Below are 27,802 nucleotides of genomic sequence, written 5' to 3' on the forward strand. Positions count from 1 at the left end.
TATGCAGATTTAGATCCTTATTTAGAGCCAGTAGAAATTTTGTTATGATCTTCAGTTCTCTGTAGCAATCAAAAAATTTTGGCCCACAATCAGTTTAAATGGTTTTGATTTCCAATACCTCACTCCTAACCTGTAGACTTTAGAGGGCTCTTATGATAAGACAAAGGTATAAAGATTATATCTAGTTACGAGATGCAATATACAGATTTTAAAGGGCAAATCTGAGGTCTGTAGGTCCTGCTTTAGTAACAGGGGTTTTTCCCATGCAAGAAATAATATCTTTGTGCATAGTTGTAAATTAATAAGGATTGTCAAACAAAACAGCTGTAGAGCAGTAGTGTTTTCAGCAAATTCCAGAGCACAGTTTGTGCCTGTAGCCTCATGTGCTGTCCCTGCAGCAGCAGATGAGGGTGACAGGGGTTAGCCCAGAGCTTGTGGTGCAGCCCCGGGCAGGAAACCGTTTGTCCCAGCCCATTCCAGGGGCAGTGACTTATCCACTGCTCCAGTCCCCCACTTCTCCTTTCCAGCCATGGGCTCTGGGGCACACTGCAGCCATGACAACGTGCAGCTTTATCTTGTACAGTAGAAACTCAGAGTTTGGTCAAAGGGCAAATTTGTCTTACAAAGTATTTGTGAAATATGGAGAAAAGTCACATGCATTATATTTAGTGTATTGGTACAGTTTCATAAGGCTTTTTTCCATATATGTGTGCAAAATGTGGATCAGAACCATCTGAAACATGTCATTTACTTCTGCCCACTCACAAATATATTCTGGCCATGATGCAACCAGTCTGGCCTGGGACATCTGCCTGCTGCCAGGTCAAAATGTTCGTTGTCAGGAAGTGTAATAGAGCCAGCTAATTTACCAAATTACTGGACAGACGTTATGTTAACAGGTTTCTAATAACTGCTGTACTTGTGAATAAACTCTAGAGTTCTAGAATAAATCTCGATAATGTAGGATTAATCTCCTTTTAATTTTTTTTCTTAACAAATTTATTTTACAAATTTTTTTGCTAGCAGAGGCTGTGTTTCCAGTTCAGAAAGCTAAAGCTGGTGTGTGCTGAATTGTAGGTTTTTAATGTAGGAATCAGTAATACAATCTGTCTTAGTGGAGGGTGCAGGAAAAAAAAAATTGGAAACCCATGGAAATATCTATAGAAAACTCAATCTTCTCTCCAGCACTGGAGATATTTACAGGATGGTGTCCTGCTTCCTAACTCACCCCCCATGCTCCAGAGTTGTTCTGACATCTGTTTTCTTACTGTAGAAAGTGGAAAAAGCTCTCTGTAGGATCCTGAAAGAATTCGCTACATGGAATGGAACCTTGAGGGAGAGGGAGATGTATTTTTCAGTTCTATCACATTTTCTGCCCAGCTCTCATTCCAGTATAGGACGGTTGCTGCTTTGTTCAGTGGTTGTCACCAGCGCTGTGGGTACTGGGATAGGTCAGGGCTGTCAGAGGGACAATTCCAGGAACTGCAGCCCAGGGGGATTGAGAGCAGCGTGGGGTGGTTCAGCCCAGCAGGACAACACTGGAGTGGGGACAGCTGGAGAGGAGAGAACGCCTCAGGCTCCGACTTGTGCAAGAACTTTGTGTTTGACCCCTGGTGGAGCAAAAGGTGACTTCAGTCACAAGAGGGCTCTCACTCTTTTACTGCTCCGCGTTCAAGTTTTCAATATGAAAACTATCCTAAGACCTGGCAACAGTTAATTGAACTTAAGATTCTCTTTTTATCTCAGAGCAAGTTCTTATTTCAAAACAAACTTTGAAATAGAGGTTGGAACAGGTCCCAAACCACATGAAAGTGAATGTGAAGAGTTACTGTCTGTCTTCAAAGGATCTCTGCAGAGCCACAGCCTGGGTTCAAGATCATGAAAGTGTTAAAATGAGAAAATTTACATCACCTTAGTAACTAACAATTAGAGAAATGGTTTTCCACAGCCTGTCCTTCCAGGTGGATGGTGCTAGTAGTGACAGGGGAATTCCTTCCACTTTAGAAAACTAACTCCTCCATCCTTGTGAGGAGCCTCATGCATGGAAATGAATCAGAAATCCATAAATGCTTTCTAACAATTCATACACAACTCTTCAGTGTGCAGGAAGCCAGCAGAATAATCACAGTTTTGGTTCATGTGCCACTGAGTACTAAAAAAATTCCTGCTGCTTTGTCATAACTTCTTAATCTGCTTTATCTACCACTTTTTTATCTTTACTCATAAATCAAGTTTCAGTTACTTAGAAATCAAGTAAAAGCAGGATTTTTTTTTCATTTCTGATGAAGTACATGATGTTGAAGACATGGTACTAAAGAGAAGGTCAAGGACTTGCATGACAATGATGCTTCTGTACACACTGAGCAGTTTGGGATTTGCCACAAGACTCATTCATGTCATCTGATAGGCAGGAGTGCTTCAGGAAAACACTGCAAAACATAGAGACATTCACGAGACTTCTGGCGTTGTTTATTAAAGTGGAGGAGACATTTATTGATGACATTGGAAACTGCTTGAAGTGACATTTTCCCAACAGCTTTCAGAAATACAAGCTGAGGGATAAAAGCTCAGTGCCAGTAATTATTGCACATAAATTTGTGTATGTGTCCTTTCACTGTTGTGGTACTGCGTGGTCAATAAAACCATGCAAAAATTCTCAGATCTTTAAGATAATTGGAGCAGAGGGGAGCCCTTTGTTTTGCTCCCTCTGCTCATATCCCTCATATCCTGCTTTTTTTCTGTCTCTGGCATTAAATGTGCTTCTCTGGGTGGCTGCTGCTTTCAGCTGTGTTGCAGGCAGAGATCTGCTTGGGTAGGGGGTCGTGGTGTTTTTAATCCGTGTGAAACCAGGTCACCCTTGCAGGCCACTGCCATCAAACGCAGCAGCTGCTGTGGTGCCGTGCCCTGCAGAGTGCTTCACACTCTGCAAGCCCCGGCTGCTGAACCCTGAATTTCCTGTTCTTGTCTTGCTTAGCTCTGCAGATATCCCAGGGCACTCAGGCTGCCCAGAATCTGTGCCGGTTTTCCAGCCAAAGGCTGTCAAAACATCAGTGCTTTTGTTCTTATTTCCTTCCTGTTGCATCATGATGTTTGCATGGAGACAAAAGAGGTGAAAAGCAGGGTTTGCTTGGTCATGTTTCATCCTCTTCATCAGACTCGTTCCAGTGCAGTTTGATTTTCCCTGTGGAAGTGGAGAGACTTTAGAGGATTTCATCTGCTTGGCTTCTGAGGTGTTTTCTGCCAGTATAGCCATTAATAAGGGAATGTGGAGTATGTCTTACAAATCAGGATACTTCCATGGCGTTGGCATCAGGAGTGAAAACCCCGTGATTCTGGATTTTGTAAGCTCTCAAAAAGTAATCAAAATCTCATCAAAAAGTAATTTTGATGTATTTAGAGCTGGTAAAACTGAGCAAAGGACTTCAGAAGACTTTCTCAAGTGCTTTGTAGTTTCCCATTTTATGAACCAAGTTCCAGGAACAAGAGGAGGCTGCTCAGAGTTTACTTTCAAACTGTGCATCAGCCTTTCTAAAAGGAGCAAGATGTTGCAGGCCTGACTTAATCCTGTGTCTGGTGAGTTCAAGGGATTGAATTGCTAGTATTTTGACTTTTTCTTTTTCTGTGTGTGCAGATCCTGTCCTCCAGGTGCCGATCCATGTGGAAGAGTGAGTCTGTTTCCTTTACTTCATTCACAGCTTGTTTCATTTTCATTGACATCTTGAAATTTGGTTTAATTTGAACCAAATCCATCTGTGTTCTAGACAAGCTGCACACCTTGCAGAAGGCAGTTTAAGGTGGTTTGGGTAACAGATAAAAGGTTAGAATTAGCTACATATAATAGCTAAGAAGAAACGTTCTGCCTGCAGCCTGCTCTGTGGAGCCCTTGCTGGGTTTGGACATGGGGCTGTGAGCTGTGCCACAGTGACAGGTGTGAAACAGCAGCCAGGGCTGATCCTGGTTCTCACTCACCCCTCAAACAGAGACTAAACACAGGGAAACACAGGAAACTCCAACCACCAGCACAGCCAGAATCTGCAGATGACACCCTCGAGCTGTACCTGCAGATTGGTCCCTGCAGCATCCTCACATTTAGCTGGAAAATTTGGGGCTTTGTCTCTGGAGTCAGTGGTGACATCCTTTCTTTTTTTGATCACAGAACCATAGACATTAGGGTGTGAGTTTGTTTGGGGGTCTTTGTGTGGTTTGGGTGTAGGAGTTCCTTTGCCTCTCAAATTTACTTAATTCTGGCAACTCTTTCATTGTTTGTTGCCTTCCTTATGCTCTGTGATTTTGTTTATTTGTTTGGGTTTGTTCTAAATCTCTATCATTTTAAGGGCTTGCAGGTTTAGTTTAAAAGCTTTCACATGAGTCATTGCCTGCCACATTTGGATCTTTGTGTATTCAAATACATTAATGGTCTTAACTTTCATCAGTTCTGAAACTTCCTTATATTTTTTTAATATGCTCAGTTAATAAATGAAACCTCAAAAACTTTAATGTGAGATGAACTTCTCTGTAAAGCCAGTGCTGACCACAGTTTCTTTCCTACTCTCTGAGAAGCACAGTACATTTTTATCATTTTTAATTGCTGCTTAAACCCTAGGCCAGCATTTCTTCCAGACCCAAATGATGGCAGTTTGTACACGCTTGGTGGCAAGAACAGTGAAGGCTTGACAGTAAGTATATTTTAAAATTCTCTCCTGAAAAGTGCCCCAGTCAACCTCATGCCTTTGTAGAAGGAAAACGTTCTGTTAGAGCAGAATGTTGCCACCTTGTGATTGTCAGGAAGTGATTTCTGCTTGAAAATATCAACACCATGTTTTGTCCCATGTACGACTTTTCTGTAACTTGCTAAAATAATGATAATTATAAATAAAATTTATGTTTTGTTATCCAAATTCTGAATAATCTCTGTGTGATTTGATGGGAAAAGTGTACCCAAAATAACACTAATGAGATGTCTCACTCTCCCCATATACTTACATTTCTAAAACCATCTGCCAGAAACAGGTTTAAGACGTGCTCTGTGCTAGCCCCTTTAGAAGGTCTTTAAAGGATTTAGTAAGGAAACAAAAATGCTGAACCTTTCAGATTAGTCACAGTCCACACAGGCCACAGCTACTGTCTGATGCTTAACTTTCATTTTTAAACTTCCTGGTGATACTCAGATAAAATGTTTGGCTTCCTACAAGAACTTTTTCCTCAGCTGCTCTGATTTCCCTTAGGAACTTCAGTATTGTTAAATATTTTAATATTTACTCTGGCTGAATTCTCGGGTATTATAATGATAGAAACAACCAATAAAATTATTGTTTATTTGTTTCCCCCCTAGAAACTTCCGTTTACTATCCCAGAGCTGGTGCAGGCATCTCCCTGTCGCAGTTCTGATGGGATCCTGTACATGGGTGAGCTCAAATTTTATCTCCTTTAGATTGTAACATGTTCAACAAATACAAAATGTAGAGACTCCCAGACAGACTGAAGGAAATAGGCCTTATTTTGGATATTAATTTTGGTTTTTCATAAATCTTTCCAATGACAGAAAATCTGATTAATATAGAATGCAGTTACTGTGTGATGATTACAAACCAGTTGTTTTTCCTGAAGGAGAAAATACCTTTTCTAAGCAATCAAATGCCTGTATGGGGATTTTTGCTTTCTTGAGCTGCAGCCTCTCAACAAAATATGACTTCTACTTAAAATCTTCCTATGATTATAAATGTCATTGACTGCGTGATAATTAGGATAAAATTAGAAATCCCACTGCACCACAGTTAGACATCCTCCATTGTCTGAGGTACAGTCAGTTCATTTACAGAACAAATAAATTAATTGCTCACTGTCCTGACTCATTCTAATTGCAGATGGATTTGGAGAGGAAGGACAGTTATTACTTATCACAAAAGTAAATTATGTGAAGATCAGAGTGAGCTTAGTACTGGGGATTTTAAATCTCCTGAAGGGCCAAAGCTCCTTTTGGTTCTCCACTTCGTGTCTTGCCAGTAAATGAGAGAAAAATGTTTATTTGAAGCTTCTAGGCATGACATACATGTATACATACAAAGAAATTCTTAAGGCCATGGCTCACATAGTCTTGAGTGGGATTGTTTGCATTACAATCCTTAAGCAATTTGAAAGGTGTAGACCCTCAGGTTTTTTTCCACCTCCTGTCTTTCACCATGAGCATTCCATCTCCTCATCTGAGAGCTCCTGGGATCTGCTGCACTCAGAGCTGTTAGATTTTGTGTGTGAAAAAAACAGCCAATAGTACTTACTGTTCTAAATATTGTACTTGGGCTGGGGCTTTGTGGTCAGTATTTGGGATTGGCCAGTAGTGCTAAATGATGAAACTAAGCCTGACTGGGAAAAACTGGTTTATTAAAAATGCTTTATTTGTGCTAAGTCCATGAGTCTACTAAAGAAAGAAGGAGACTGAACAGCTGAATGAAAGTGCAGTTTTTCCAGCTGAATGGTAATGTGGCTTAAATTATGATTTCAGGTAAAAAGCAGGATATTTGGTACGTGGTTGACCTCATGACTGGGGAGAAACAGCAGACCTTGACTTCCTCTTTTGCAGAAAGTCTTTGCCCATCAACATCCCTCCTGTACCTTGGGAGAACAGGTCATATGCTTTTTTTTTCCTGTAGTTTAAAAAAAATTCTGGTTTTTAAAGTTTAGTTTCATAACAAATGGCGCTGTTGTCAGTTCAGGTTTGCAAGTTTATTTCTTAGAAAAATTCTGCAAATTATGATTTTAGACTGTACACAGTGTAAAGAAGAATCATTAACTTTAGCAGCAGAAAGATACTGGTTTTAAACTTTAGCAGTAGGTGTTTTTGTTGATGAAGTGGCATTTGTATTGTAATTAATGGTGTATTCCAGTACCAGCTGTAAACTGTTTGTTCTGTAACATACAGCTTTTAAAAAACTGTTTAAAGAAGATGGAAATAGAGCAGATCCACTGACATCACAAGTGCAGTGTGCTAAATAACAGATAAAGTCAGACCAACACCACGGAGTATTGGTTAGAAACAGGAATAAATGTTAGACTTGTTCCTCAGCCTCTCTATCAATGTGTTCCTTAAGTGGGATAGTGTTGGGAAAATGAAATGCTGACAGCAGTGAGTGGTGTTTGAGCAGGGAGTGTCTCAGATTTGGGAAGATTGATTCTGTTCTCTCATAGGTTTTTTTGCTTCACAGACTGTATATTTTTTAACAGAGTACACGATCACAATGTATGACACCAAAAAGAAGGAGCTGCGATGGAATGCCACCTATTTTGATTATGCAGCTACTTTGCCTGATGAAGACATAAAATACAGTAAGAATTTGATTGCTCTCTCCCTCCTGCAATGGAGTTTTGTATATAGGCAAAAATCCTCTGATTGTTTTTGTGCGGTGCCTGTACTTCTGCCCATTTTTATCCCTCACATACTGCAGTGTCTAAAGCCTGTCAGCTTAGGTAAACTCAGTCCAGGAGGGTGCATCTGCTGAAGGAGATTCCCTAAAACCAGTGAGAAATGGCAGGAGAGGCAGCAGATCAGGAGCACAGCCTGATGGCAGCGCTCTTGCATGGCAGCTGCACTGGTGCCAGCCCCGTTCTGGCCGAGGCTTTGCTGCTCAGCTGCTGTGCAGTGGGAGGTGTGGTGGGGCTGCACATTCTGCAGGCAGCACTGCTGTGTGCATGGTAACGCTGCAGGGTGCAGGTACCTCCTGCATTGGTGCCTTGCAGAAATGTCTCACTTCGTGTCCAACGGGGACGGGCTGGTGGTGACCGTGGACAGCGACTCCGGGGACGTGCTGTGGATCCAGAACTACGCGTCCCCCGTGGTGGCCTTCTACATCTGGCAGCGCGAGGGGCTGCGCAAGGTGCTGCACACCAACGTGGGCATTGAGACCCTGCGCTACCTGACCTTCATGTCCGGGGAGGTCGGGCACATCACCAAGTGGAAATACCCCTTCCCAAAGGAAACGGAGACCAAGAGCAAACTAACGTGAGCCTGATCCCGCTGTTCTCACTGTCCGTTCGACAGCTGTGTCATTAAACAGAACGGTTAAGGGTTGTGCTGCAAGTTGTAACATGGTGAAAAGAATGCATAAAAGCATTTCTAGTTCTCCAGGTGTTCTATTATATAATATTTCATCTTTTAGTGTATAGAGTCAGAGACCAAACCAAAAAACTTATAAACTTAGGAACTGTACATTCGTAAGTTTTATCAGACATTCTGTGTTGAATAGTTTCTCATACTGTGGAATTAAATTAGTTTTCCTAACGTGAAGCCTTTCACACTATAAAAATGGTGCACAGCATTTTGGCAAATGCCAGTTATTGAAAAATGCAGAAATAGGACGTGAGTTGTGTCAAATGTATGACAGTGCTGTGAATAATGAACTGACATAATTTTAAAAAAAGGCTTCAGAGTACAGCAGTACTTCAAATAATTTTACAGATCAAGGTTTTTCAAGATACAAATTCAGGCTCTGGGAAGCTCCTGCGCTGGTTGTGCAGGGTTGTGCTGCCCAGGTTTTAGCTGAGGTGGTGACAGTGTCTGTGTTTCTGCAGCCCAACCCTGTACGTGGGGAAATACTCCACGAGCTTGTACGCGTCGCCCTCCATGGTGCACGAGGGAGTCACTGTCGTGGTAAGTGGGGGCTGCCAGGTGGGAAAGTGCTCTTGTGGAGTTACTGCTGTCCTGGGCTTGAAGAAAGGTTGAAATGTTGAAATAGAATAATGCATAAAATTATATTAAATTAAAATAGAAAATAAAACACTGAAGACTGTACATCCTCAGAAATTTGAGGTTTTGAGATTCGTTTTAAGAAAATTAAGTATTTTCTGGAACAATTAACAACCACAGAATGCATGACCATACTTCTGGAATCATTTCCAACACTGCAAAGCAGTAACTGCAGCTCCCCAGGAACTGTGCCAGGCAGGCTCAGCAGGAGCAGGCCTGAGGTTACTGCTATTATTGGTGCTTTGTGGTTCATGTTAAAATTGCTGGTTTGTTCAGCAAAGTCACTCCCTGCAGACAGGAAGCTACATCAGAGTTGTGTTTTGCTCGTTGTGGCTGCCAGGTAGGAAACCCAGATCCTGCTTAACTTCAGGGAAAAACAAAAAAAGAGTAATCTCATCTCCTAGGCAACATGTCCCTGAAAAGGTCCAATGTCCAAGGCTGTGGAAGCAGCTGCTAAGGGCATAATGACCATGTTTACTCACGGTGACTTTGCTGCCAGTAATCTTTGCTTGCCCACCCATTTTGAGCTCCAGCTTTTTAATTTAGTTGCCTATTTAAATACTCCAAGGTCACAGTAAATCAGTAAACACTGATGTCTCTGCAGCCCCGGGGCAGCGCCATCCCCTTGCTGGAGGGTCCGCAAACAGAAGGAGTCACCATCGAGGACAACGGCGAGTGTGTGATCACGCCCAGCACCGATGTGAAATTTTCGGGCAGGCTGAAGGAAAAGCACAAGCTCAACTACTGGAATGACTGGCTGCTGATAGGTGTGGGAGGCCCTGCCTGGCCATAATTACTGAATTCTAATAACGGTGTCTAATTCATCCTCATTTGCATATAAAATAATGTGTCACATATGCACCTGCCTTCTGTTTTTCCCAGGGCTCCTGCCTTATTCTGTGATGAGGTGAAGTGTTCCATGTGTGGAAAGTTATTTATTGCTCAATTGCCCCCTCCCTTGGAGAGGGGTATAGTGATTTATTATTTACTGTAAATATTGTATTTGGGTCCATTTGCATTTTTTTATTGTGCATGCTGTTACCTTAATTCGCATCATATGGATCAGACAGTCGTGTTTTCTCCATTTTGTAAATGGATTAAAACACAGAGGCTGAAGATAATGTTTATTAATTGTCAGCCTGTCCTGTGTGTCCCAAGTCCCTGAATTTTGGAATTGACTTTTCAGTGCGTTTACAATTTTGCTTCAAAAATGAGGAACTGTCTGAGGTTCAGTTTTAAGTGGTGACTGGTGATAATTGAGTGATGTATGTGACAGGAGCTCTGGGCCAGGGACAGTGTGCAACTTTCAGCTTTTTCAAGTGCCATCCTTCTCTTCCCGTGATCCCTTCCCTTGCTAATACCTGCTCTCCTGTGGTGTGTCAGGGAGTTCCCTGAAAAACTTCAGGTTCCTCTGCAGCTCTCCGTGACCTCTACCCTCCATTTCCCCTCTCCTTTCTCTTTCCTGCTCTCTACATGAGCATCATGTTTTGTGATGTTCTCACTCTTCAGCAAAGATACTGCAATCAAGGATATCTTTCCTAAAATAGGACAACTTTCTGTTGTTAAAACAAATGTGTTTTATTTAAAGGGCACCATGAAACACCATTATCTGCCCCCACAAAGATCCTGGAGAAATTCCCAAGCAACTTACCAAAGAGGCCTGAAAACGTGATTCCAGCTGACTCTGAGAAAGCCACTATTGAAGAGGTTTGTGATGAGAATAATTCTCTTACTGCATGAGAGAAGAATGTAAAGGAGTGGAAGTTGGGGAAGGACACAGAAGGAAAACTGCATGGAATTACTTCACATTTTTTGTGTCAGATGTTCATGTACTTAGCACACAGAATCAGGTATGAGGAAGTGTCATTCCTTGTTTCAGAATTAAGGCTTTCTGCTGCCTTTTTTTTCCCCCACATGCCAAACTTTGACTTTGGTAGGTTTAGAAATGACTAAAAATGATGTAGCAGAAAGGCTGGCTATGAATGCCTCAGTACCCACAGAGGTACTGAGCTGACAGAGCTTTCTTTGCCTCAGGTCATTGACATTGTTGAAGGTTCCTCGAGAGAAGGGCCCCCAGCTGCTCCCAAGGACATCGAGGAGGCTCCTGCTCGGCCCGTCCTGCGGCCCGAGGCTCCGGTGGACTCCCTGCTGAAGGACATGGCCACCATCATCCTCAGCACTTTCCTGCTTGTGGGCTGGGTGGCTTTCATCATCACCTACCCCATGGTAATGCTGACCTGCCGTAATGTGCTTTTGAGTGTTGGGAGCATCAGGAATGTAGTGGAGCCCAGAAATGATACAGGAGTCAGTGACACACTCCAGGGCCTTTTCCCTCTTCACAGATGTGCACTGGGGAGCGAAGGCACAAGTTTGACTTAACAGGGGTTTCTCTGGCTGTATGTGCCAGCTCTGGAGAGGTTTTCTTTTCCATCCACCCATTGTGGTTTTTGTAGGGATTACTCTTTCTGGATATGATCTCAGCACTATTGGCTTCACTCCTCTCTTCCTTACCTGACCCACTGTCAGGTTTTCCAAGTTTTGGATCAAAGCCTTTATCCTTCTGTGGTTTAAAGACCTGGAAAACCTAATAACAGTTTCGTTAACCAAGCCATGTGACTTCTCATCTTGGCAATGGAAGTCCAGAATGAAATAGAAATTGTGAGTGAACGTTCCCCAACCTGTGTGGTTGGCAGGGACAGGGCAGGAGAGTTTGGCTCTGACCTTTTATAAGTAGCTCCCCATTAGCTGTAGAGTTCCCTTGCATGACCTGACTGCCAATTGTTCACTGAGGTCCTTTCTCACAGAGTGTCCACCAGCAGCAGCAGAGGCAGCATCAGCTGGAAGAGAAGATCCAGCTCTTGCAGCAGCAGAAGCTGCCCTTTGGTGCTCCCGGTGAGCCCGAGGGCGATTTCCTGGACGCGTCGTACGGGCGGACGGAGAGCTCAGCTGCCAGCACCCCCAACCTGTCCCCCAGAGCTTCCAACCACTCCGCCTATTCCAACATCTCCACATCTGATGTTGGGAGCTGCTTCTCCACTGAGCAAGAAGAGGGAGGTAAAGTTGACTCCGTGTGGTTTAGTGTGTCTCTGTTTCCCCAGTGTGTGTGATGGTACAGCAGAACAGTTATTGATGATTCTTCATAGCTCAACAAGGTAAAAAGAACCACTGTCCTCATTGCGGCTGAGCCCTGCTCCTCAGCAGGATTGTTGCTGTACACTAACAGCCAGCTGGGGCTGGTGCTGCCCAGGGCAGTGTGTTCTGTCACCTGCAGCCATTCCAGGGAGATACTCATTTAAATAAAAACACGTATTAAAATTATTAACTGGACTCAAGAAATGGGGATTAGGCCGCGTCATCTTTCTGCCCAGTCTTCCTGTGCACTCATTTCTCCCTTCAAAGTCCATTTCCATAACTGTCAGTCAGTATTTCCTAAATTCAATGTCTATAAACTTTTAGAAGGAGTTTGGCTGCAGAGAACCGCTCACATCTCACATCCCTGACCCGTGAGATGTGTGTAAATGTGTTTTGGTTCTTTATGTTGGCTCATTGGGTCACCACAATTTTTGCCTGCTCAGGGTATGTACCAACGTGGACACGTTCATTTCTTTTGATCACATGTGTGTTAAATTTAAGCATGAGCTAAAAGACTTTTACAGACTGGCCCCAAAGTCTGTGCAGTTGTAAAAGGCTGCCTTGCCCCATCCTAAACCAGTGCTTGTTTTTCTTTTTGTTCAGATGAAGAAGCAAACCGAGTGATTGTTGGCAAGATTTCATTTAACCCTAAGGATGTACTGGGACATGGCGCTGAAGGGACAATTGTTTACAGGTAAAAGAGAATGTGTGCATTAAACAGACCAATATTGTGTTTGTATTAGGTCCTTTTGTTTTTTTATAAAAACCCTCACATCTACTGTGAACAGAAATGAAACTTTTTGCATGTGTCTGGAATATTTTTGTGCATTTTCTTCACTAGCAAACAACTGCTTTACTTCCCTTAGAAGTGTTTACCTGCCAAATGTACCCGTTTGCAGCATAGGAAACGCTTTCACTGGCTCTGCAGTGGCTTCTGTTGTCCCGTTTTCTGTACCTGCTCTGGCTGCAGAGCGTGAAGGGCTGTTGTGCCTTCCCTCCCTGCTGCAGGGGCTCCTTTGATAACCGTGATGTGGCGGTGAAGAGGATCCTCCCCGAGTGCTTCAGCTTCGCAGACCGGGAGGTGCAGCTGCTGCGCGAGTCCGACGAGCACCCCAACGTGATCCGCTACTTCTGCACGGAGCGCGACCGGCAGTTCCAGTACATCGCCATCGAGCTCTGCGCCGCCACCCTGCAGGAGGTGACCCTGCCAGGCCCTCGCTTCCCTGCAGCCTGGGCTGTTTAGTGCCTGCCACAGGGGATGTTCCATTTTCCCACTGCCACCTCTGTGACAATTCCGTGTTCCTAGAACAGGCGTGTTTTCAGATCTGTACAAAGGCAGCCCTAGCCCTGATTTATGGACAGAAGCTGTTGTCCTTTGATTTTTAACTTCTTGTGAAGGACTCCCTTCTAGTCATCCTCCCCCTCCTCCCATGCAGACTTTGAAGACTGTTCTACTTTCTGGAGCACAGTGCTATGCAGAATTCTAGCTCTAAATGAGACTTTAGGGATCATCACCTTCAGCCAAAAGAAAAAGCTCTTTTCTACCAGCTAGCACAGTTTATCCAGTCACATCTCTTTTGAGGGGTGAAGTTATGGATTTATTATTTATGCAGCTTCCATGCAGTGCTGTGTCTGACTCTCTGTGTTCTCTGTTGCAGTATGTCGAGCAGAAGGCCTTCAGCCACCATGGCTTACAGCCCATCACTCTCCTGCAGCAGACAACATCTGGGCTGGCTTACCTGCACTCCCTCAGTATTGGTAAGAGCGACTCTCCTTTCAGCACTGGAGGAGGATTACATTTTCTTAGCTGGAAAATAAAGAAACTGGTCTGCTACTGGTTTGTTCACCTGCCTATTGGAAGGTGTCGCTGCCTATGGCAGGGGAGTTGGAATGAGATGATCTTTAAAAGTCCCTTTGGACTCAAACCATTCTGTGGTTCTATGATTTGACATTGGCCTTGTCCCTGCAGCATCCTGCAGCCCTGGAGTACTAAAGCAAGTCCTTACTGTTAGTGAAGGGTGCTGAAGTTTTTAAATAGGAGTCATATAAAACATGGTGGAATAAAATAATGAAATTGCCAATGAAAATCATTTGAAGTTAAGACTTTGGTTTAATGAATGGTGGGTCAGCCTCGTGAAAGGTCCACTTAAAAATGTACAAAGGTGGTTGGGACTGCCTGAGTGGATAAGTGGGTGTTTGTAACAGTCCACAGGGACCTGAAGCCCCACAACATCCTCATCTCGATGCCCAACGCCCACGGGAAGGTCAAAGCCATGATTTCAGACTTTGGGCTGTGCAAGAAGCTGGCAGTGGGCAGGCACAGCTTCAGCCGCCGCTCAGGCGTGCCGGGCACGGAAGGCTGGATCGCCCCGGAGATGCTGAGTGAGGACTGCAAAGAGAACCCTGTAAGTCCCAGCCCTTCCCAGGCTGCCCAGGACCAGGCCAGACCCTACAATAGGCAGCACCCACTGCCTGGGCCTCCAGGCTGCCTTGCAGCAGCTCAAATCTGCGAGCTGGAAAATTTCCTTCTGCTCTCAGATGCAAAATAACCACCCTGTGAGAATCAGAGCTTTCAGGGGGAAAAGATGTCACTGCTACTGAAGGCTGTTTCTTTGCAGACATACACAGTGGACATCTTTTCAGCTGGCTGTGTCTTCTATTACGTGGTGTCTGAAGGTGGCCACCCCTTTGGCAAGTCCCTGCAGCGGCAAGCCAACATCCTGCTGGGAGCGTACAGCCTGGAGGCTCTGGATGCAGGGAGGCACGGTAAGGATGCACTGCAGGGGTCAGCCCAGGCTGCCCAACACCAGTGACACAACCAAGGCCCACATTTGCTCACCATTGGAACCCTGCTGTGAAGTCATTTCCTGTATTTAAACAGTGGCAGAGAGCTAAACTTTGGTATTCTTAGTCTTTGATATTTTTTCTGTTGGTTGCCCAGCACATCTGTGGGGGCAGCACTTGAGCTAGCAGGACAGGAGGAAGTAGAGACCATAATGAATTTCTAAAGCACAAAATACTATAAAATTTAAAAATTTTACATTTCACTACAGCCTAAGAACGTAGAGAAAATAAAACAAAAGGAGTAAATTTCCTTGCCTGCTCTTCCTTGCAGAAGACATTGTTGCTCGTGATTTAATAGAGCAGATGATCAACATGGACCCTCAGAAACGGCCCTCTGCCAGCTGTGTGCTCAAACACCCCTTCTTTTGGAGTCTAGAAAAACAGCTCCAGTTCTTTCAGGTTGGTGATGACCTTTTCTCTCTTCTCAGTTCCCAGGGCTCCTGTAGACTTTTTCAGGTCTTGAATTCAGTCTCTCTTTCGTGCCTGAGGTCACGGAATCCACACCCTTCTGCCAGGAGTGAGGCAGCCCGGTTGTAAAAGCTGGGTGGAGCTCCCAAGCACTTGGCTTAGTGTGACAGCAGATCGTTCAGAGGGGGCCACGGCTGCTGTTACCAAGGTCAGCTGGGGGAAGGAAAGTCTCCTCCAGCAGCTTCAGTACCCACAGAGAACGTGGCCAGGAGGGTTTTCAAGAACAGGCGGGAACATGCACTGAATCCTGATGTGGGGTGGGAAGTGGCTGAGGGCTTGAGAGCCTCTCCAGTCTTATCTTTTCCTGTTTAAAAAGGCTTTGGCAGAGGGTAAAACAAATAATCTCAGAAACTTCTGCATCCTGTTCCTAAGAACTGTCACAGAGTGAAGTGGAATTCTGACTTTACTACCAGGACAGGCTGTAATTGGCCAGACGCCGAAATTTGAAAATATTGGGTAAAACTTGGAAATAAAACTAGAAATAATCTGAATGTCTCTTCCAGGATGTTAGTGACCGGATAGAGAAAGAATCTTTAGATGGTCCAATAGTCAAGCAGTTAGAAAGAGGTGGAAGAGAAGTGGTGAAATTGGACTGGAGAGAGCACATCACTGTTCCTCTTCAGACAGGTAATGGACAGCATTTTCTCAGAGTGGGAATTACCTGCTGTTCCCAGTTAGCTGGGACAGGAACGTAAGGCTAACACTGCCTCAGTTTTGGTTCATGTACTGAAACACACCTACAAGGATCTGTGGCTGCAGACGCACCCCAGCACCTAAAACTGCATCACAACACACAAAAAAAAATGTTTCTCTTGCAGATCTTCGAAAATTCAGATCCTATAAAGGTGGCTCCGTCCGGGACCTTCTGAGGGCGATGAGAAATAAGGTAAAGGAGTCTTTTCCTGGTGCACTCCGGGCTCTTGCCTCCAGCTGCTGCTGTTGCCAGCCTGTATCAGAGCCTGATTTAGGTACTGAGCTCCTTTACAAGAGCCCAGTAGGAGGTTACTGTGTGCAGGAACACCAACAGCTGTTTACAAGAGGCTTCTGAAGAAACCCTCTGACTGAGCTTTTCCCTCTTGTTTTCCTCCACAGAAGCACCATTACAGGGAGCTGCCTCCCGAAGTGCAGGAGACCCTGGGCTCCATCCCGGATGAGTTTGTGTGTTACTTCACAGCTCGTTTCCCTCGCCTGCTCCTGCACACCTACCACGCCATGCACATCTGCTGCCACGAGAGACTCTTCCAGCATTACTATGCTGAGGACTCTGCAGAGCTGAGCCTTACAGGAGAGACAGTCTGAGAGGAGAGGGATGGAGCTTTCTTCTCTGGGACCAACATTCCAAGCACAGGCCCACCCTTAGCAGGAAAAAGTGGGATCAAAGAGCTGAATTCTTTCTCTGAAGAAACCAAGCTTCCAAAAAGTGCCTTGTACCTGTGCCTGTGCTGGATCAGGAGATGGTGGAGCCCGGGGTGCGAGTGGTAAGGCGATGAACCCTGGGGATGGAGTTACTGACTCCAAGGCAGTTTTCAAGACTGTGGAAATGAAGAGGAAAAGCTGGATGTAACCATCACCCAATATCCCTGTACTGTATTTGATTTTGTAACTGATAAGTTTCACTACAAAAAAAATCAGAGATTGAAATCATATAATTACTCGGGACTGGGATGTGCAAAAGGAGCCCTTTGGTTGTAGCAAATAATTTGAACCTGCCACTGCACTATTGCCACTTAGGCATTAGGCACACCACAGTGATTGTAAAGGGAATCATTCGTGATTATCCAAAAAAATGGTATGAAAGTACCATTTCTGTCGAATCAGTACTACCCTGGAAAATAAGTCCCTCATACTTGAGCAGAAACAGTTTTAAAAAATACTGACTTGAAACATCAAGGTTTGCCTGCTCTAAATAAGCCTTGTTGTTTAACATGAACCAGTATTCACAGAAGAGGTTGAGGAGTCCTCTACTCAGCTCAGTATGAGAACAGATCTGCTCCAGTAACAGATCTGCTCCAGTACCTGCAGCAAACACTGATGGCAGCTGGGAGCTGCCTGTGTCTCACCAACTGCAAATGTCCCTCAAGGGGTAAGAAAAGGCCACAGCCACAGAGCCAGGGTGAGAGGAGACCTGGGAAAAAGAAAGCTGGACAGGAACCAGGAGCTGTTGAGAGCAGTGACATGAGGGCAGTGGTTAAGGAGTGCACAGAGCTGTAGAACCTCATTTCCTGTGTGTGTGGGCTGGTGAGTCCATCCACGGGAGCCTGTGTGGGTAAAGGTGCAGTATTTCTTTACACTGGCCCTGAAGCTGTGACAAAGTGTCGTGTGTGCTAGGATGAAGAAATGCTGAATTCTAATGTAACTGAGGTGTTCTTTTACAATATATTTATTTAATGTATTTATATTTATTTAATTTTTACTACAAAGTGGTATCAAATCCAAGTGGTACAAGTATGAAGCATGCCAAATCAGTCTTAATCAGTTTTGTGTTTATATTTAATCATCCTAACAACTGGAAGAGGAAAGTGACACTGCATCTTTCAGTGTCACTTAATTAATCAAAGGAGAAATTACAACGTGAGAATTTGTATGACTGTGCCATTGAGTCTTAAATAAATTATTGCCAATGATACATATGATGAGATATGTACAGCTACTTTTCTGGAGATACTTTGCAGGATTTTTTTCCCCTTCTGTATGTGAGCAGTTTACCTAAGATGCCAAACTGTGCAGGTTACATGTTTCTAAAGCTTGAAAAAATAATGGTAATTTTACCTAAAAAGCCTATTTCATATTTTTGTATTTCTCATGTAAAGGTCTTTTATAAATCTACTAAATAAATACTTGTACTCAGATTAAAACCCTCTGGTTTTTAGTGCCAATGTGTGCCCAGGGAACCCAGCAGGCGTGGTGCTGGCAGAGCTGTCAGAACTGAGCAGGAACAGCCAAGGCCCTGTCCTGCCTCCAGCGGGAGGGGACACGTGCCTGCGTTTTGAGCCTGCTCAAACCATTGCCTGCCTGCTGAGCCAGCCCAGGAGGCGGAGTTGTTCAGCTGGGGGGAGCAGTGACCCTCCCTGAGGGCCAGGAGCCTCATCTGCTACTCTGACAGCCCCAGGCCCCAGCCCCCTCCAGCCTGGTGGGTGCACAGGTGAGATAAAATGGCAGGAATTTGTGCTGCTGTGTGATAGAGACACAGCCGTAAATAAATGGTTTTGGTGAGACTGAGCTGATGATTGATCACGTGTTTTACAGGAAACAGAGCCACTGAGACAGTTCTGCAGCACAGCCTGCCTGGGCCCCAGTGGCACCGAGGGTGGGCTGAGGAGCCTCCCCTGCCAACTGCCCCACTGCTTACTTGGTGAGGGGGCCTGGAGTGAGAAGGGAGCTCATACAGAGGGCAGTAAGTGGATCTGAAAGTTAAAAATACAAAAGAAAGAATAAATATATCCCACAACCCATCCTGACACTTAGCTGGTTTTGGTGGGGCTAAGGTTGCTGGGTTGTTAACAGCAGCGTCATCCAGGAGCAGAGCTGCTGTGAAAGGGGTGGAGACTTGAGAGCTCACCCCAGGAATTTTTGTTTCTCTTTTATTTCCGGACTAATTTCAAGAGACCTGCAGAACTGCTCAGAGTGCTGGCAGTGCAGAACCTGGCACCACAGGTGTTGGAGCACCTTCCCTTCCTCCCTCCTGTGGAAACTCTTTCCCTGCAGGCAGACAGCACTGGAGACACTCAGCCACCGGCGGGCTTTGCAAGGTAAGCCAGCCCTGCGCTGCGGGTCATTCTCAGCCTGGCGGGTTATTTACTGACAGCAGGTTTAACCAAAAATGAGGCTGTCCCTCCACTGCCGCCAGCCCAGCTCTGTCCCTCCGGCCACCCCACTGGGGTAGGAGCTGCTCTGCGGCTCCATGGACTGTCTGAGCAGCTCGGGGAGGTGGGAGCGGGGCGCACACAGCTCTGCCCGCAGCCCCGCAGCTGCAGCCCCCCTGCCCACGCCTGCCGCCCGCAGCACCCCGAGCCCAGCGCAGCACAAACCCGCGGCCACCTCTGAGTGCTCCTACAACCAGGAGGGATCAGGGACCCGCGGGGCCCCTCCGGCCGCGCTTCCCCAGCCCTGCCCCCGCTCTGCTCAGCTTCCGTTCCAGTTTCGATTCCCCGGCAAGGCTCTCTTTGTTCTGAACGCTTCCTGACATCAGCTGTCACAGCGCGCTGGGGCATAGACACAAGGGCGGGACGGATTTACTGCAAGCTGACCCATTGTACGAGCCCAGCCCTGGGAGGTGGCCAGAGGCAAAGATCAGTATTTCAAGGGCATTTTTAACTCCCTTTCGCGGGGAAGGCGGGGCCAAGTGTCAGGGGGAATCCATTTCCCGCCATTTTCATAACCACCTGTTTGCACTTACTCCCAGGGATGCCTACACATACAGCACACCAGGGCAGTCCCGTAACAGGCTCCCCCCTCAGGCACCTGCTCCCCACAAAGCTCCAGCCAGGCTGGTGCCTCAGGCAGCCAAGGCTTCCACAGGGCTGACCAGATGCAGAAAGGGTTAATGTGCACTTAACCCTTTGGTTTTTCCAGCATACGCGATTTTCCCAGAACCAGTACCTCCCCAAACCCCCCCTTCTGCTGAACTTACCTCCTGCCAAGCCACGGGCCCGGGGAGTGAACGCCCTTCTCCTTCCCTCAGTCGCCACTACTACACCTGCAGACAGTGTGGAGACCTTGCCCAGCTGCACTGGTGGCTGCTCCCTTTGCACCTGCTGAGAGCCCTGCTGAGCACCAGGAGCTGCAGGGGTGGAGCTGCTGAGCTCCTGCACCTGCTGATGCAGAGCTGAGCCTCCACCCCACAGTAAGAGAAGGACCACCACCCCCAGAGAGCTCCTTTTGTGTGACCCCAGTGACCGGGGCGTGGATGGTCACTGCTCACTGTGAATGTCTCGAATCTCTGCTGTCACACTGAGTACGTGTATTTAACCCATTCCTCCTGCAGTACACAACAGGCTGGCCCTGCTGCCACCCATCTCTGAACCCCTGGAATGGAGACTGGGCACAGGAAGGATGTCGTGACAGGGGCAAGGACACCCCACTAAACAGAAAACCTTCAGCTGGGCTGGGCACGGAGTCGAGCTGCTGCTTGGGAATTCTGGTAAGCACCAGAACAGCTGTGGGAAAAGAGAAGGAGCAGGAGAGAGTACACCCACCAAAGAAGGGAGGCAAAAAAGCAAGTGTGAAGGAACAAAAGGCAGGGGAAGTGAGAAAAAGCAATAAAAATTAAGAGCTAGAACCTGGGGGACACAGTGGTGGGGGGGCCTCCTTTTCTCCAATATATAACAGAAGGAACTGTTAGGCTCAGCTGTCAGCACAAGCTTCTCCAGCAACCCCCTATTTCCTTCACACCCATGTGTGTGGCAGAGGCAGGGGTAGGGCCTTCACACAGACACAGCAGCAGTGTAGCTGGCAAGAACAGGCTTTTACAGGTACAGAAATGGCCCTGCACCAAAAAGGTGGGGAGCAAGTTGGAAGACCAAAGTCAGCTTGAACTATCACAGGAATGTGAACTGTAAATCTAAAGACTTACTTTTCCCCCTGCAGGGTTTTATTCATTAACAGCAAGATTTCCCTCACCAAAGACAATGGGTATGTATTGCTTTCAGAAAACTTCTGCTTTGTATGTAGCAATTTGCTTTCTAATATCTGCATTTGAAGTATTCCTCCCTAGTGGGGAACTCATCAGTACTCCTCTTGGAGTCATCATCTTGGGGTTTGTATTGATGCTATCCTCATTTAACAGAAAATAATCAGACTCAAGTGGGCAAATGATCTACCCAAACCTGTCCAGTTTAGGGAATCCATAATAAATTCCATAAACCTTATCCTCATTCCTTGTTCCCTGCAATGAGGATCATTTCCAAGTCTCCTTCCTAGTTTCCTGCTTTACTGATTTATTAGTCTTGCACCATTATTCAGAACTGTTTCTCTTTAAGGCTATGGATACATGGGTATGTCATCAGAACTGACATATTTGAGAAGTTAAGACCTGCTCCCTCACTGTGACTGGTAGAACGAAAATAGTCTGACATTCAGTGTGGCCAAACAAACATTAGTTTGTATTAGTAATACATGATTTTAACTTCTAGATTACAAAACATTGCCTGTGAAGGAATGGGATGAGAACCATGTCAAATGTTGGCTGGAATCTACTGGAATCAAGAAGGACTATGTAGATAAACTACATGCAGAAGAAGTGACAGGTCCAGCACTAATGGAACTGGATGAGTCTTTCCTCAAAGACATAGGAATGAAGAAAGGCCAAATCCAGATCTTAATCCACAAGAGAAATGAACTTTTGCAGCTCCAGGACAAGGCACAGCAAGCAGAGGACTCGAGCAGCAAAACACCCGACAGGACGGGTGCACAAACAGGCCCAGCCAGAGGCAGCAGTGCCCCCGCTCAGGGCACGGCCACTGGAGACAGCTCTGGTGCTGGGGGTACAGACAGCAGCAAGAACACAGCTCCTACTTCTGGCAAGAAGCAAAAAAGCAGCAAGAAATCCCAGCTTCAAAATGCTGATGAAGTTTTAGAACTCAGCAACTGTCGGCCATTTAGAAGTCAGGATGCCAATTTCAAATATGTGAAAGACACAGTTCTTCCTCCAGAATCAGGAGTGAGTGATTTAATCATCCCTTGCCATGAATACAAATCTTTTGCCATTGCTGCAGAACTGGAAAAACTTCAACTGCAATCAAAATTTGCCTCTGAAGTGATACGATTTGCTTCAGCCTGCATGAACACTCGAACAAATGGCACCATCCATTTTGGTGTCATGGACAGTGTTGAGGACAAGGGCTGGAAGCACGGACAGATTGTTGGCATAAAGGTCAAAAACCGAGAAGACTTTGTTGATGCACTGGATTATATAGAAAAGTGCTTTTGCAATAATTTGCAAGAAATTGCAAGGAAATGTATTCACCCACCTGTGTTTGTTGAAGTGATTTCAAAAGACTCTCAGGAACAACGATTTGTTGTGGAGGTTGACATTGAACCAACAGTCAGCTTGGTAAAGAACAATTGTTTTGAAGTTTATTTGCCAAAATACAATGAAGATGGTCAGAAGGTGACCCTGGCCAAAGAACCAACTCACTACCAGAGACTGGGAGCAAAGTCTGAGCCTGTGCAGCGCAGAAACCTCACTGCTTTCATTCTAGCTGTGCCAGACAGGGATGCTCAAAGAGAAAAAGCTGAGCTCTCCAGCACACAAGTACCTACACAGACTCCTCAAGATTTAGGAAGAAAGTTATCAATTCTATTAAATGATGGCAAAAGCTACATGGATGATTCCCTATGGTACATCCTTGTCACAAACAGGTGTGAACAGGATAATCTCAACTACATCAACTTCTTAATGCACTTGAACATTTTCTGTGTCTTTGACTTTGATGAACATTCCAATGTGTCTGGGCTGTACAGTAAATACAAAGAGCACCATGAAACAAGTTCTTATTTTTTAGAGGATTTTTTCAAAGAAATTAAGACTGATAATTCTCCCTCTCGGAAACTGTTTGATCAGACCAGCTGGATATTCTGCAATGGGCGCAGTGACTTCCTTGGGAATGAAAAATCTTGTGATGAAAACACATGGATTAGAACCAAAAAAAAATACCTGAAGAAAGTAATTACTTGTATCTGTGAGGAAATTCTACCAGAGCGCTCTTTCATTGTGCTTTTTCTATTGCTATCACCAGTGCAGAAACCACTTGTGGACACTTTTCACGAATTCTATACAGAGATGAACGGCATGGAGTACATCATCTGCATTGCAGAGTGCAGAGAAAATTACAGAAAGTGGGCTAACCTAGCTCAGGCATCCTGCAGCATTGAGACCCTAGAACAGTGCAGCGTTGTGGGTATGAAGCTCAGTCACGTGGATGCCACCATCCAATCCATGCTGCCTTCCACAGCCCAACCCAGACACCTGCCAGCTTCCACTGGAGGCGTGTGTACACTTCCCTTGCGGGAAGAAGAGAAACTGTATTCCCTGGAAATCCTTTGTGCTGACCAATGTGATGATATCAGATTAAATCTTTGGACTGAAAAACAAAAACAAGAAATAGAACAAAATTTTTACCGTGGGAAAAAAATCACGTGGGAAAACTTGTGGCTTGCTGATGAAAAACTCTGTGGGGATATCATTGAACGTGAAGCATGCACAGAGGCAAATAAACTCTTGGATGGCATTTTACGAGGAAGTGGACAAAATTATTCTGTGGCTAAACTAAAGATATCTCACCATCCTGGGAGTGGTGGAAGCACAATAGCACGGCAAGTTCTATGGAAAAACAGAAAGCGTTTTAGATGTGCTGTTATCAAGACCTTATATTCACCTTCAACTGTTTGTGATCATGTGCTGGCTTTTAGAGATTATGAAGAAAAGGAAATCACTCACTGTTTCCCTGTGCTGCTCCTGTTAGAAGATTACGATGATGAGTACTTTGACGAACTACAGATTGAGTTAATGGAGGCTGTAGCAACCAGGAAAATGAATACCTGCAGGCCTTACTTCATCCTCCTATGCTGTAGACGATGCAATAACCCTGAAAGGCTTTGCAAGGTTTCGCCACTGGACACAGTTGCTGTCACTCACAAACTGACGGAGTCAGAGAAAAATCTGTTCAACACGAAACTGAAAAACCTGCAGCAGAAATATGATGAGCCAGAATTCATACTTACATTTGTGCTGATGTGTGAGGAGTTCAATCCAACATACGTGTCAGACACAGTGGAGCACATACTGCAAGGCATCGACCCTTCCTCTCGTGACACCTGCTTGATGCGTTACGTGGCTCTGCTCAACTGCTATGTGCCCAATTCATACATTTCACTGTCACACTGTGAGGCTTTTCTGGGACTGGGGGCATACACAGAGAGTAAAGCAAGAGCATACGATTTCAAACATCACTTGAGTGAACAAGTAAGAATGTTTTTTATTGAGCTAAGGGAAAGTACCACTTACATTTCATCTGTTCGGGTAATACACTGCCTGGTTGCAAAAGAAATTCTGCACCAGCTTTCAGGGAATCAATCACTAAGTCAACTTGCAACAGCTCTTCTTCAGGAAAAAGTACTCTTTGAAAACAGATTTGGACGAGAAGAATTCATAAAGTTCATCAGACATCTGTTTATTCGACGTGGTAAAAGAAGCAGAGGTGACAATACTGATACTCTCTTCTCCCCATTCATTGAACACGTCTGTGAAGCCGAAGACTGTGAAAAAGCCATTTCTGTTTTAAAAGCTGCATATGAGCTCCTTGGAAAAGATCCTTTTTTTGCCCAGCAGCTTGCCAGACTAAATTACAGCAATGAAAAATTTGAAGATGCGAAATACTGGGCAGAGATCGCCAAATCGCATTTGCCAACTGATTCTTTCATTCTGGATACAGAAGGTCAAGTCTACAAGAGATGGTTTAATTTCACTGTGGATAAAATGACAGAGGAGGACACCCCTGAAAGCAGCACTGAGAAGATAGAGATTGCTCTTAAAGCTATGAAATGCTTCAGGGCTGCACAACAGGCAGCAAAGGAAGAACGTGAAAGTATGAACAATGCTGGCTACTTTGGAGAAGTAGAAGTAGGTTGTCGCCTTCTTCGATTTTTGTCCATGCTGCCTGTATTCCACAGAAGTCTAGAGGGAGAATATACTGAGCTTGTGAAGTATCTCACCACAGATTACATTCCTGAAGACATAAAAAAGCCATGGGGAACGCTTCATTCCCGCTTAAAAGGCTTGCGCCAGAACTTGTACAATGCTCTGGAATGGATTTCAGAAGAACTAAGTTATTTCCAAACAGATAAAAACCAAGAGAAGGATGATGAAAATGATGAAAAAGAAGAACGAATTTATAATCCCAGAAAATGGCTGAAACACCAGTCAATGGTATATGCTAAATTCTTCATCTCAGCATCACTTATGGATGACAGCAACAATGGTCCTGACACTCAGTTCATGAGACGCATGAATATTTATAGGTGTGGTGGAGGAAATGTCACCAATATCCTGTCATTCCTAACAGATAAGAGAGAGAACAGGTCAGCTGAAAAGCTAGAAATGATCCTTAGTTTCTATCCAGAAAACCCGCTGAGGAACAGGCTGGAGGACAATGATTTAATCAATTTTATTTTGTGCCACATCACATTAGCCTGCTTGGCACCAGGATCAGCCAAACTCCTTCCACTGCCAACTCTTCGTGAGCTCAGTTTAAGATTCTTCAAAGGAAAAAGAGCATTTCCAGCAAGCGCCTTTTTTCTGCTCACCTTGCTGTACTGGCCAGATGACGCATTAGACAAAGAGCCTAACCCTGATAAGGATGAAATTTTAACTTCAGCACTTCAAACCCTGAAACGCTTATATGACATCAAAATGAAGGATGTTCCTACCAGAAAGAAAAGAATCTACACCCATTTTTTTCTGGGAAAGGGTTATGGCTTAAGTAAGATTGTGCACAAAACTAAAATTGACAAATTGATGGTGGGGTCCTTAGATGAGAGGAGAATGAAGTGGCTGCATGGAACTGTATGGAACATTTCCATAATTCGTGACAATCTCAAAAGAGTTTCTGGCTGGACCAAGGACAGAAATTTATTTATACGTGGTCATGTGAAAGAGCTCCGAATCTTGCCACTCCATCATGAATCTGTGCCTGCTGGAAATGAAAATGTGACCTTTTATTTAGGCTTTTCATTTAATGGTCTTGTTGCTTTTGATATTGAGGTTGAAAATGATCCAGCCATCAGAACATAGGGCATGTAAGTACAGTACTGTATGCACTGTGCTCTTAGAAGGTACAGCACTGGAAGTGTCCAGTCTCACATTTACAACTAAAAGTGGACTGCCCTGGGGAGCTACCAGGCAACAAGAAAATCAGAATTAACAACTATAAGTGACCAAATCACTAAAAAAAAATTGAAACTATGAGTAAAGTGAACTTTGAGCCAAGCCCTTTGATAGTTTTGGACTCACAGAAAGCAAGATTTCAAACCAAAGACAGCAATCAATCCCTTTCTTCTTATCCCACAGGTTAAGATTTTAAGTTATTTCTGCTTAGTCTTGATCAGTAAAGAGTTTGTCCAGTGTAACTACATTTTTCTTCCTGAATCAGCAACAGAAAAATGAACTCACACCACATACACTTCTCTCTGACATGTACCATGTATGAAATAACTACTGACTGCAAAGCCAGTGTCAGTATGGAAGCAATTTTAAAGCTGACTTTGCAATCAGGACTGAAAAAACACATCTCTTAATTCTGTATAACTCCTACATTGCTTCTCTGTGTAAATATTACCATACTAAACATATCTGTATCTGGGCTGGGGTGCAGAGACACATGAGCAGTCATAGGTGACATTAAAGATTATTTGTAAGCACTGTTATGTGTTCATAGTCCAAGCAATTCCTGCACTTGGTGAAATTTTGCCTTATCATCCAAGGAATGCCACAGAATACAAAACTCAAATTTGTCTAGAGCATACATCCATGATTTGAAAAATATCAGTGCTATTTGCAACCATGTCACAGCCAGCTTCTAATAACAAATGTTGATTTTACATTGTTTGATATGTGACTAAAATTGCCAAAATTCTGTCATATAGCTTATTTTAATCCAATAAATATCTTTTATGAAGGATTACCATTTCTACGTGAGCTTTATTACCCTACCTGAGGATGTATTTCCAACAGTAGCTAGGTATGATTTGCTTTTCCAACTGCAGCCAAGATCGAGGCACAGCCAAAAACTGTAAAACAAACTGCAAGCCATGGTGAATTCAGAAGGAAGAATACTGTCTAGTCCAAGCCTTCACATTCTGGCCTCAGGTAGCAGAAACAATTGCCAGAAGCAAGAGAGCTGGAGGGCCAGAGAAATCCCCCTCTGCTGCCTAGCCCTGATGCAGGGGACAGGAATATTTTTGAGAAGGTAACTGGGCAAAGGCAGCTTCCCGAAGTCTAGCCCGGGGCATTAGGATGGCTTCAACTCAGGGCAGAAACAGGACATGTGAACTTACTTGCACAGGAGTTGGAAGCAAAGCAGTGACTGCTCACCAGACACAACCTGCTCAAATGCTGTGGCAGAAGTAAAGACTTTTGTTTTTGAAAAGAAACTGTTACCGTGATGAAAACTTACAGCCAGCTTGGCCTGGACAGTCTGTCTTGTAACTTCTTTTCTGCCTGCACACATCCAACTTGATTCTGCAGGCAGCAGTGCTTTGCCCTGTAATCCACACTACTGCACAAGCTTGAGTCATCTTTTGAGGTATGAACAGGGGTCTTGCTTTTCAAATACACTTACTTCTACCTTTTAAGAAATTAAAAATTTAGCTTTAAAGTTTTTACTCCATCCCCACAGAAAAAAAAATAAAAACAACAAGTTTTAGAGAAAAAGTGTAACTTACAGTTAACTCTTGGGGTCCCACGTTGCCAAGAACAACCAGCTGAGGCTCACAGGGCAGCAAGTACTGACCCACCCTTACTACTAGTCATGTTCACATTGGGAGGGCTTGAATCTGCCAGGCAACACACAGCTGCCCCTGCTCTAACCAGCTCTTAGTACAAAGCAGTTCCCAAATGCCCCTCAG

General features: G+C 44.7%; 2 protein-coding genes across 6 annotated transcripts in view; both read left to right on the forward strand.

Moving 5' to 3' along the window:
- The window catches only part of ERN1 (endoplasmic reticulum to nucleus signaling 1), a 29,087-nt gene extending 11,051 nt beyond the window's left edge, over positions 1–18,036 (forward strand). The window contains exons 3-22 of one of the 2 annotated variants that reach the window (XM_063409415.1): positions 3,632–3,665; positions 4,604–4,676; positions 5,333–5,405; positions 6,500–6,622; positions 7,219–7,320; positions 7,732–7,993; positions 8,563–8,641; positions 9,342–9,504; positions 10,326–10,444; positions 10,772–10,963; positions 11,542–11,791; positions 12,473–12,563; positions 12,878–13,067; positions 13,528–13,627; positions 14,075–14,274; positions 14,488–14,635; positions 14,985–15,112; positions 15,685–15,808; positions 16,000–16,067; positions 16,274–18,036. In XM_063409415.1, coding sequence (XP_063265485.1) covers positions 3,632–3,665; positions 4,604–4,676; positions 5,333–5,405; positions 6,500–6,622; positions 7,219–7,320; positions 7,732–7,993; positions 8,563–8,641; positions 9,342–9,504; positions 10,326–10,444; positions 10,772–10,963; positions 11,542–11,791; positions 12,473–12,563; positions 12,878–13,067; positions 13,528–13,627; positions 14,075–14,274; positions 14,488–14,635; positions 14,985–15,112; positions 15,685–15,808; positions 16,000–16,067; positions 16,274–16,480 — 2,726 coding nt within the window. In that variant the 3' untranslated portion in view covers positions 16,481–18,036. Of the gene's footprint in view, positions 1–3,631; positions 3,666–4,603; positions 4,677–5,332; positions 5,406–6,499; positions 6,623–7,199; positions 7,321–7,731; positions 7,994–8,562; positions 8,642–9,341; positions 9,505–10,325; positions 10,445–10,771; positions 10,964–11,541; positions 11,792–12,472; positions 12,564–12,877; positions 13,068–13,527; positions 13,628–14,074; positions 14,275–14,487; positions 14,636–14,984; positions 15,113–15,684; positions 15,809–15,999; positions 16,068–16,273 lie in introns of those variants that run through there. The other variant, XM_063409417.1, reaches the window with a different exon arrangement.
- A 131-nt stretch (positions 18,037–18,167) lies between these two features.
- LOC134556938 (sterile alpha motif domain-containing protein 9-like) lies at positions 18,168–26,856 on the forward strand. Of its 4 annotated transcripts, none has more exons than XM_063409412.1 (6): positions 18,168–18,323; positions 18,428–18,575; positions 18,785–18,930; positions 20,166–20,321; positions 20,768–20,812; positions 21,313–26,856. In XM_063409412.1, the coding sequence occupies exons 5-6, from the start codon at positions 20,809–20,811 to the stop codon at positions 25,968–25,970; spliced, it is 4,662 nt and encodes a 1,553-aa protein (XP_063265482.1). In that variant the 5' UTR covers positions 18,168–18,323; positions 18,428–18,575; positions 18,785–18,930; positions 20,166–20,321; positions 20,768–20,808; the 3' UTR covers positions 25,971–26,856. The 4 variants fall into 4 exon arrangements, with proteins under 4 accessions (XP_063265482.1, XP_063265483.1, XP_063265484.1 ...); XM_063409413.1 differs by having other exon boundaries at positions 18,428–18,533; XM_063409414.1 differs by having other exon boundaries at positions 18,428–18,930; positions 19,754–20,321.
- The last annotated feature ends 946 nt before the right edge of the window (positions 26,857–27,802 follow it).

This window comes from Prinia subflava, chromosome 12 (genome assembly GCF_021018805.1).
Source record: "Prinia subflava isolate CZ2003 ecotype Zambia chromosome 12, Cam_Psub_1.2, whole genome shotgun sequence".
NCBI lineage: Eukaryota > Metazoa > Chordata > Aves > Passeriformes > Cisticolidae > Prinia > Prinia subflava.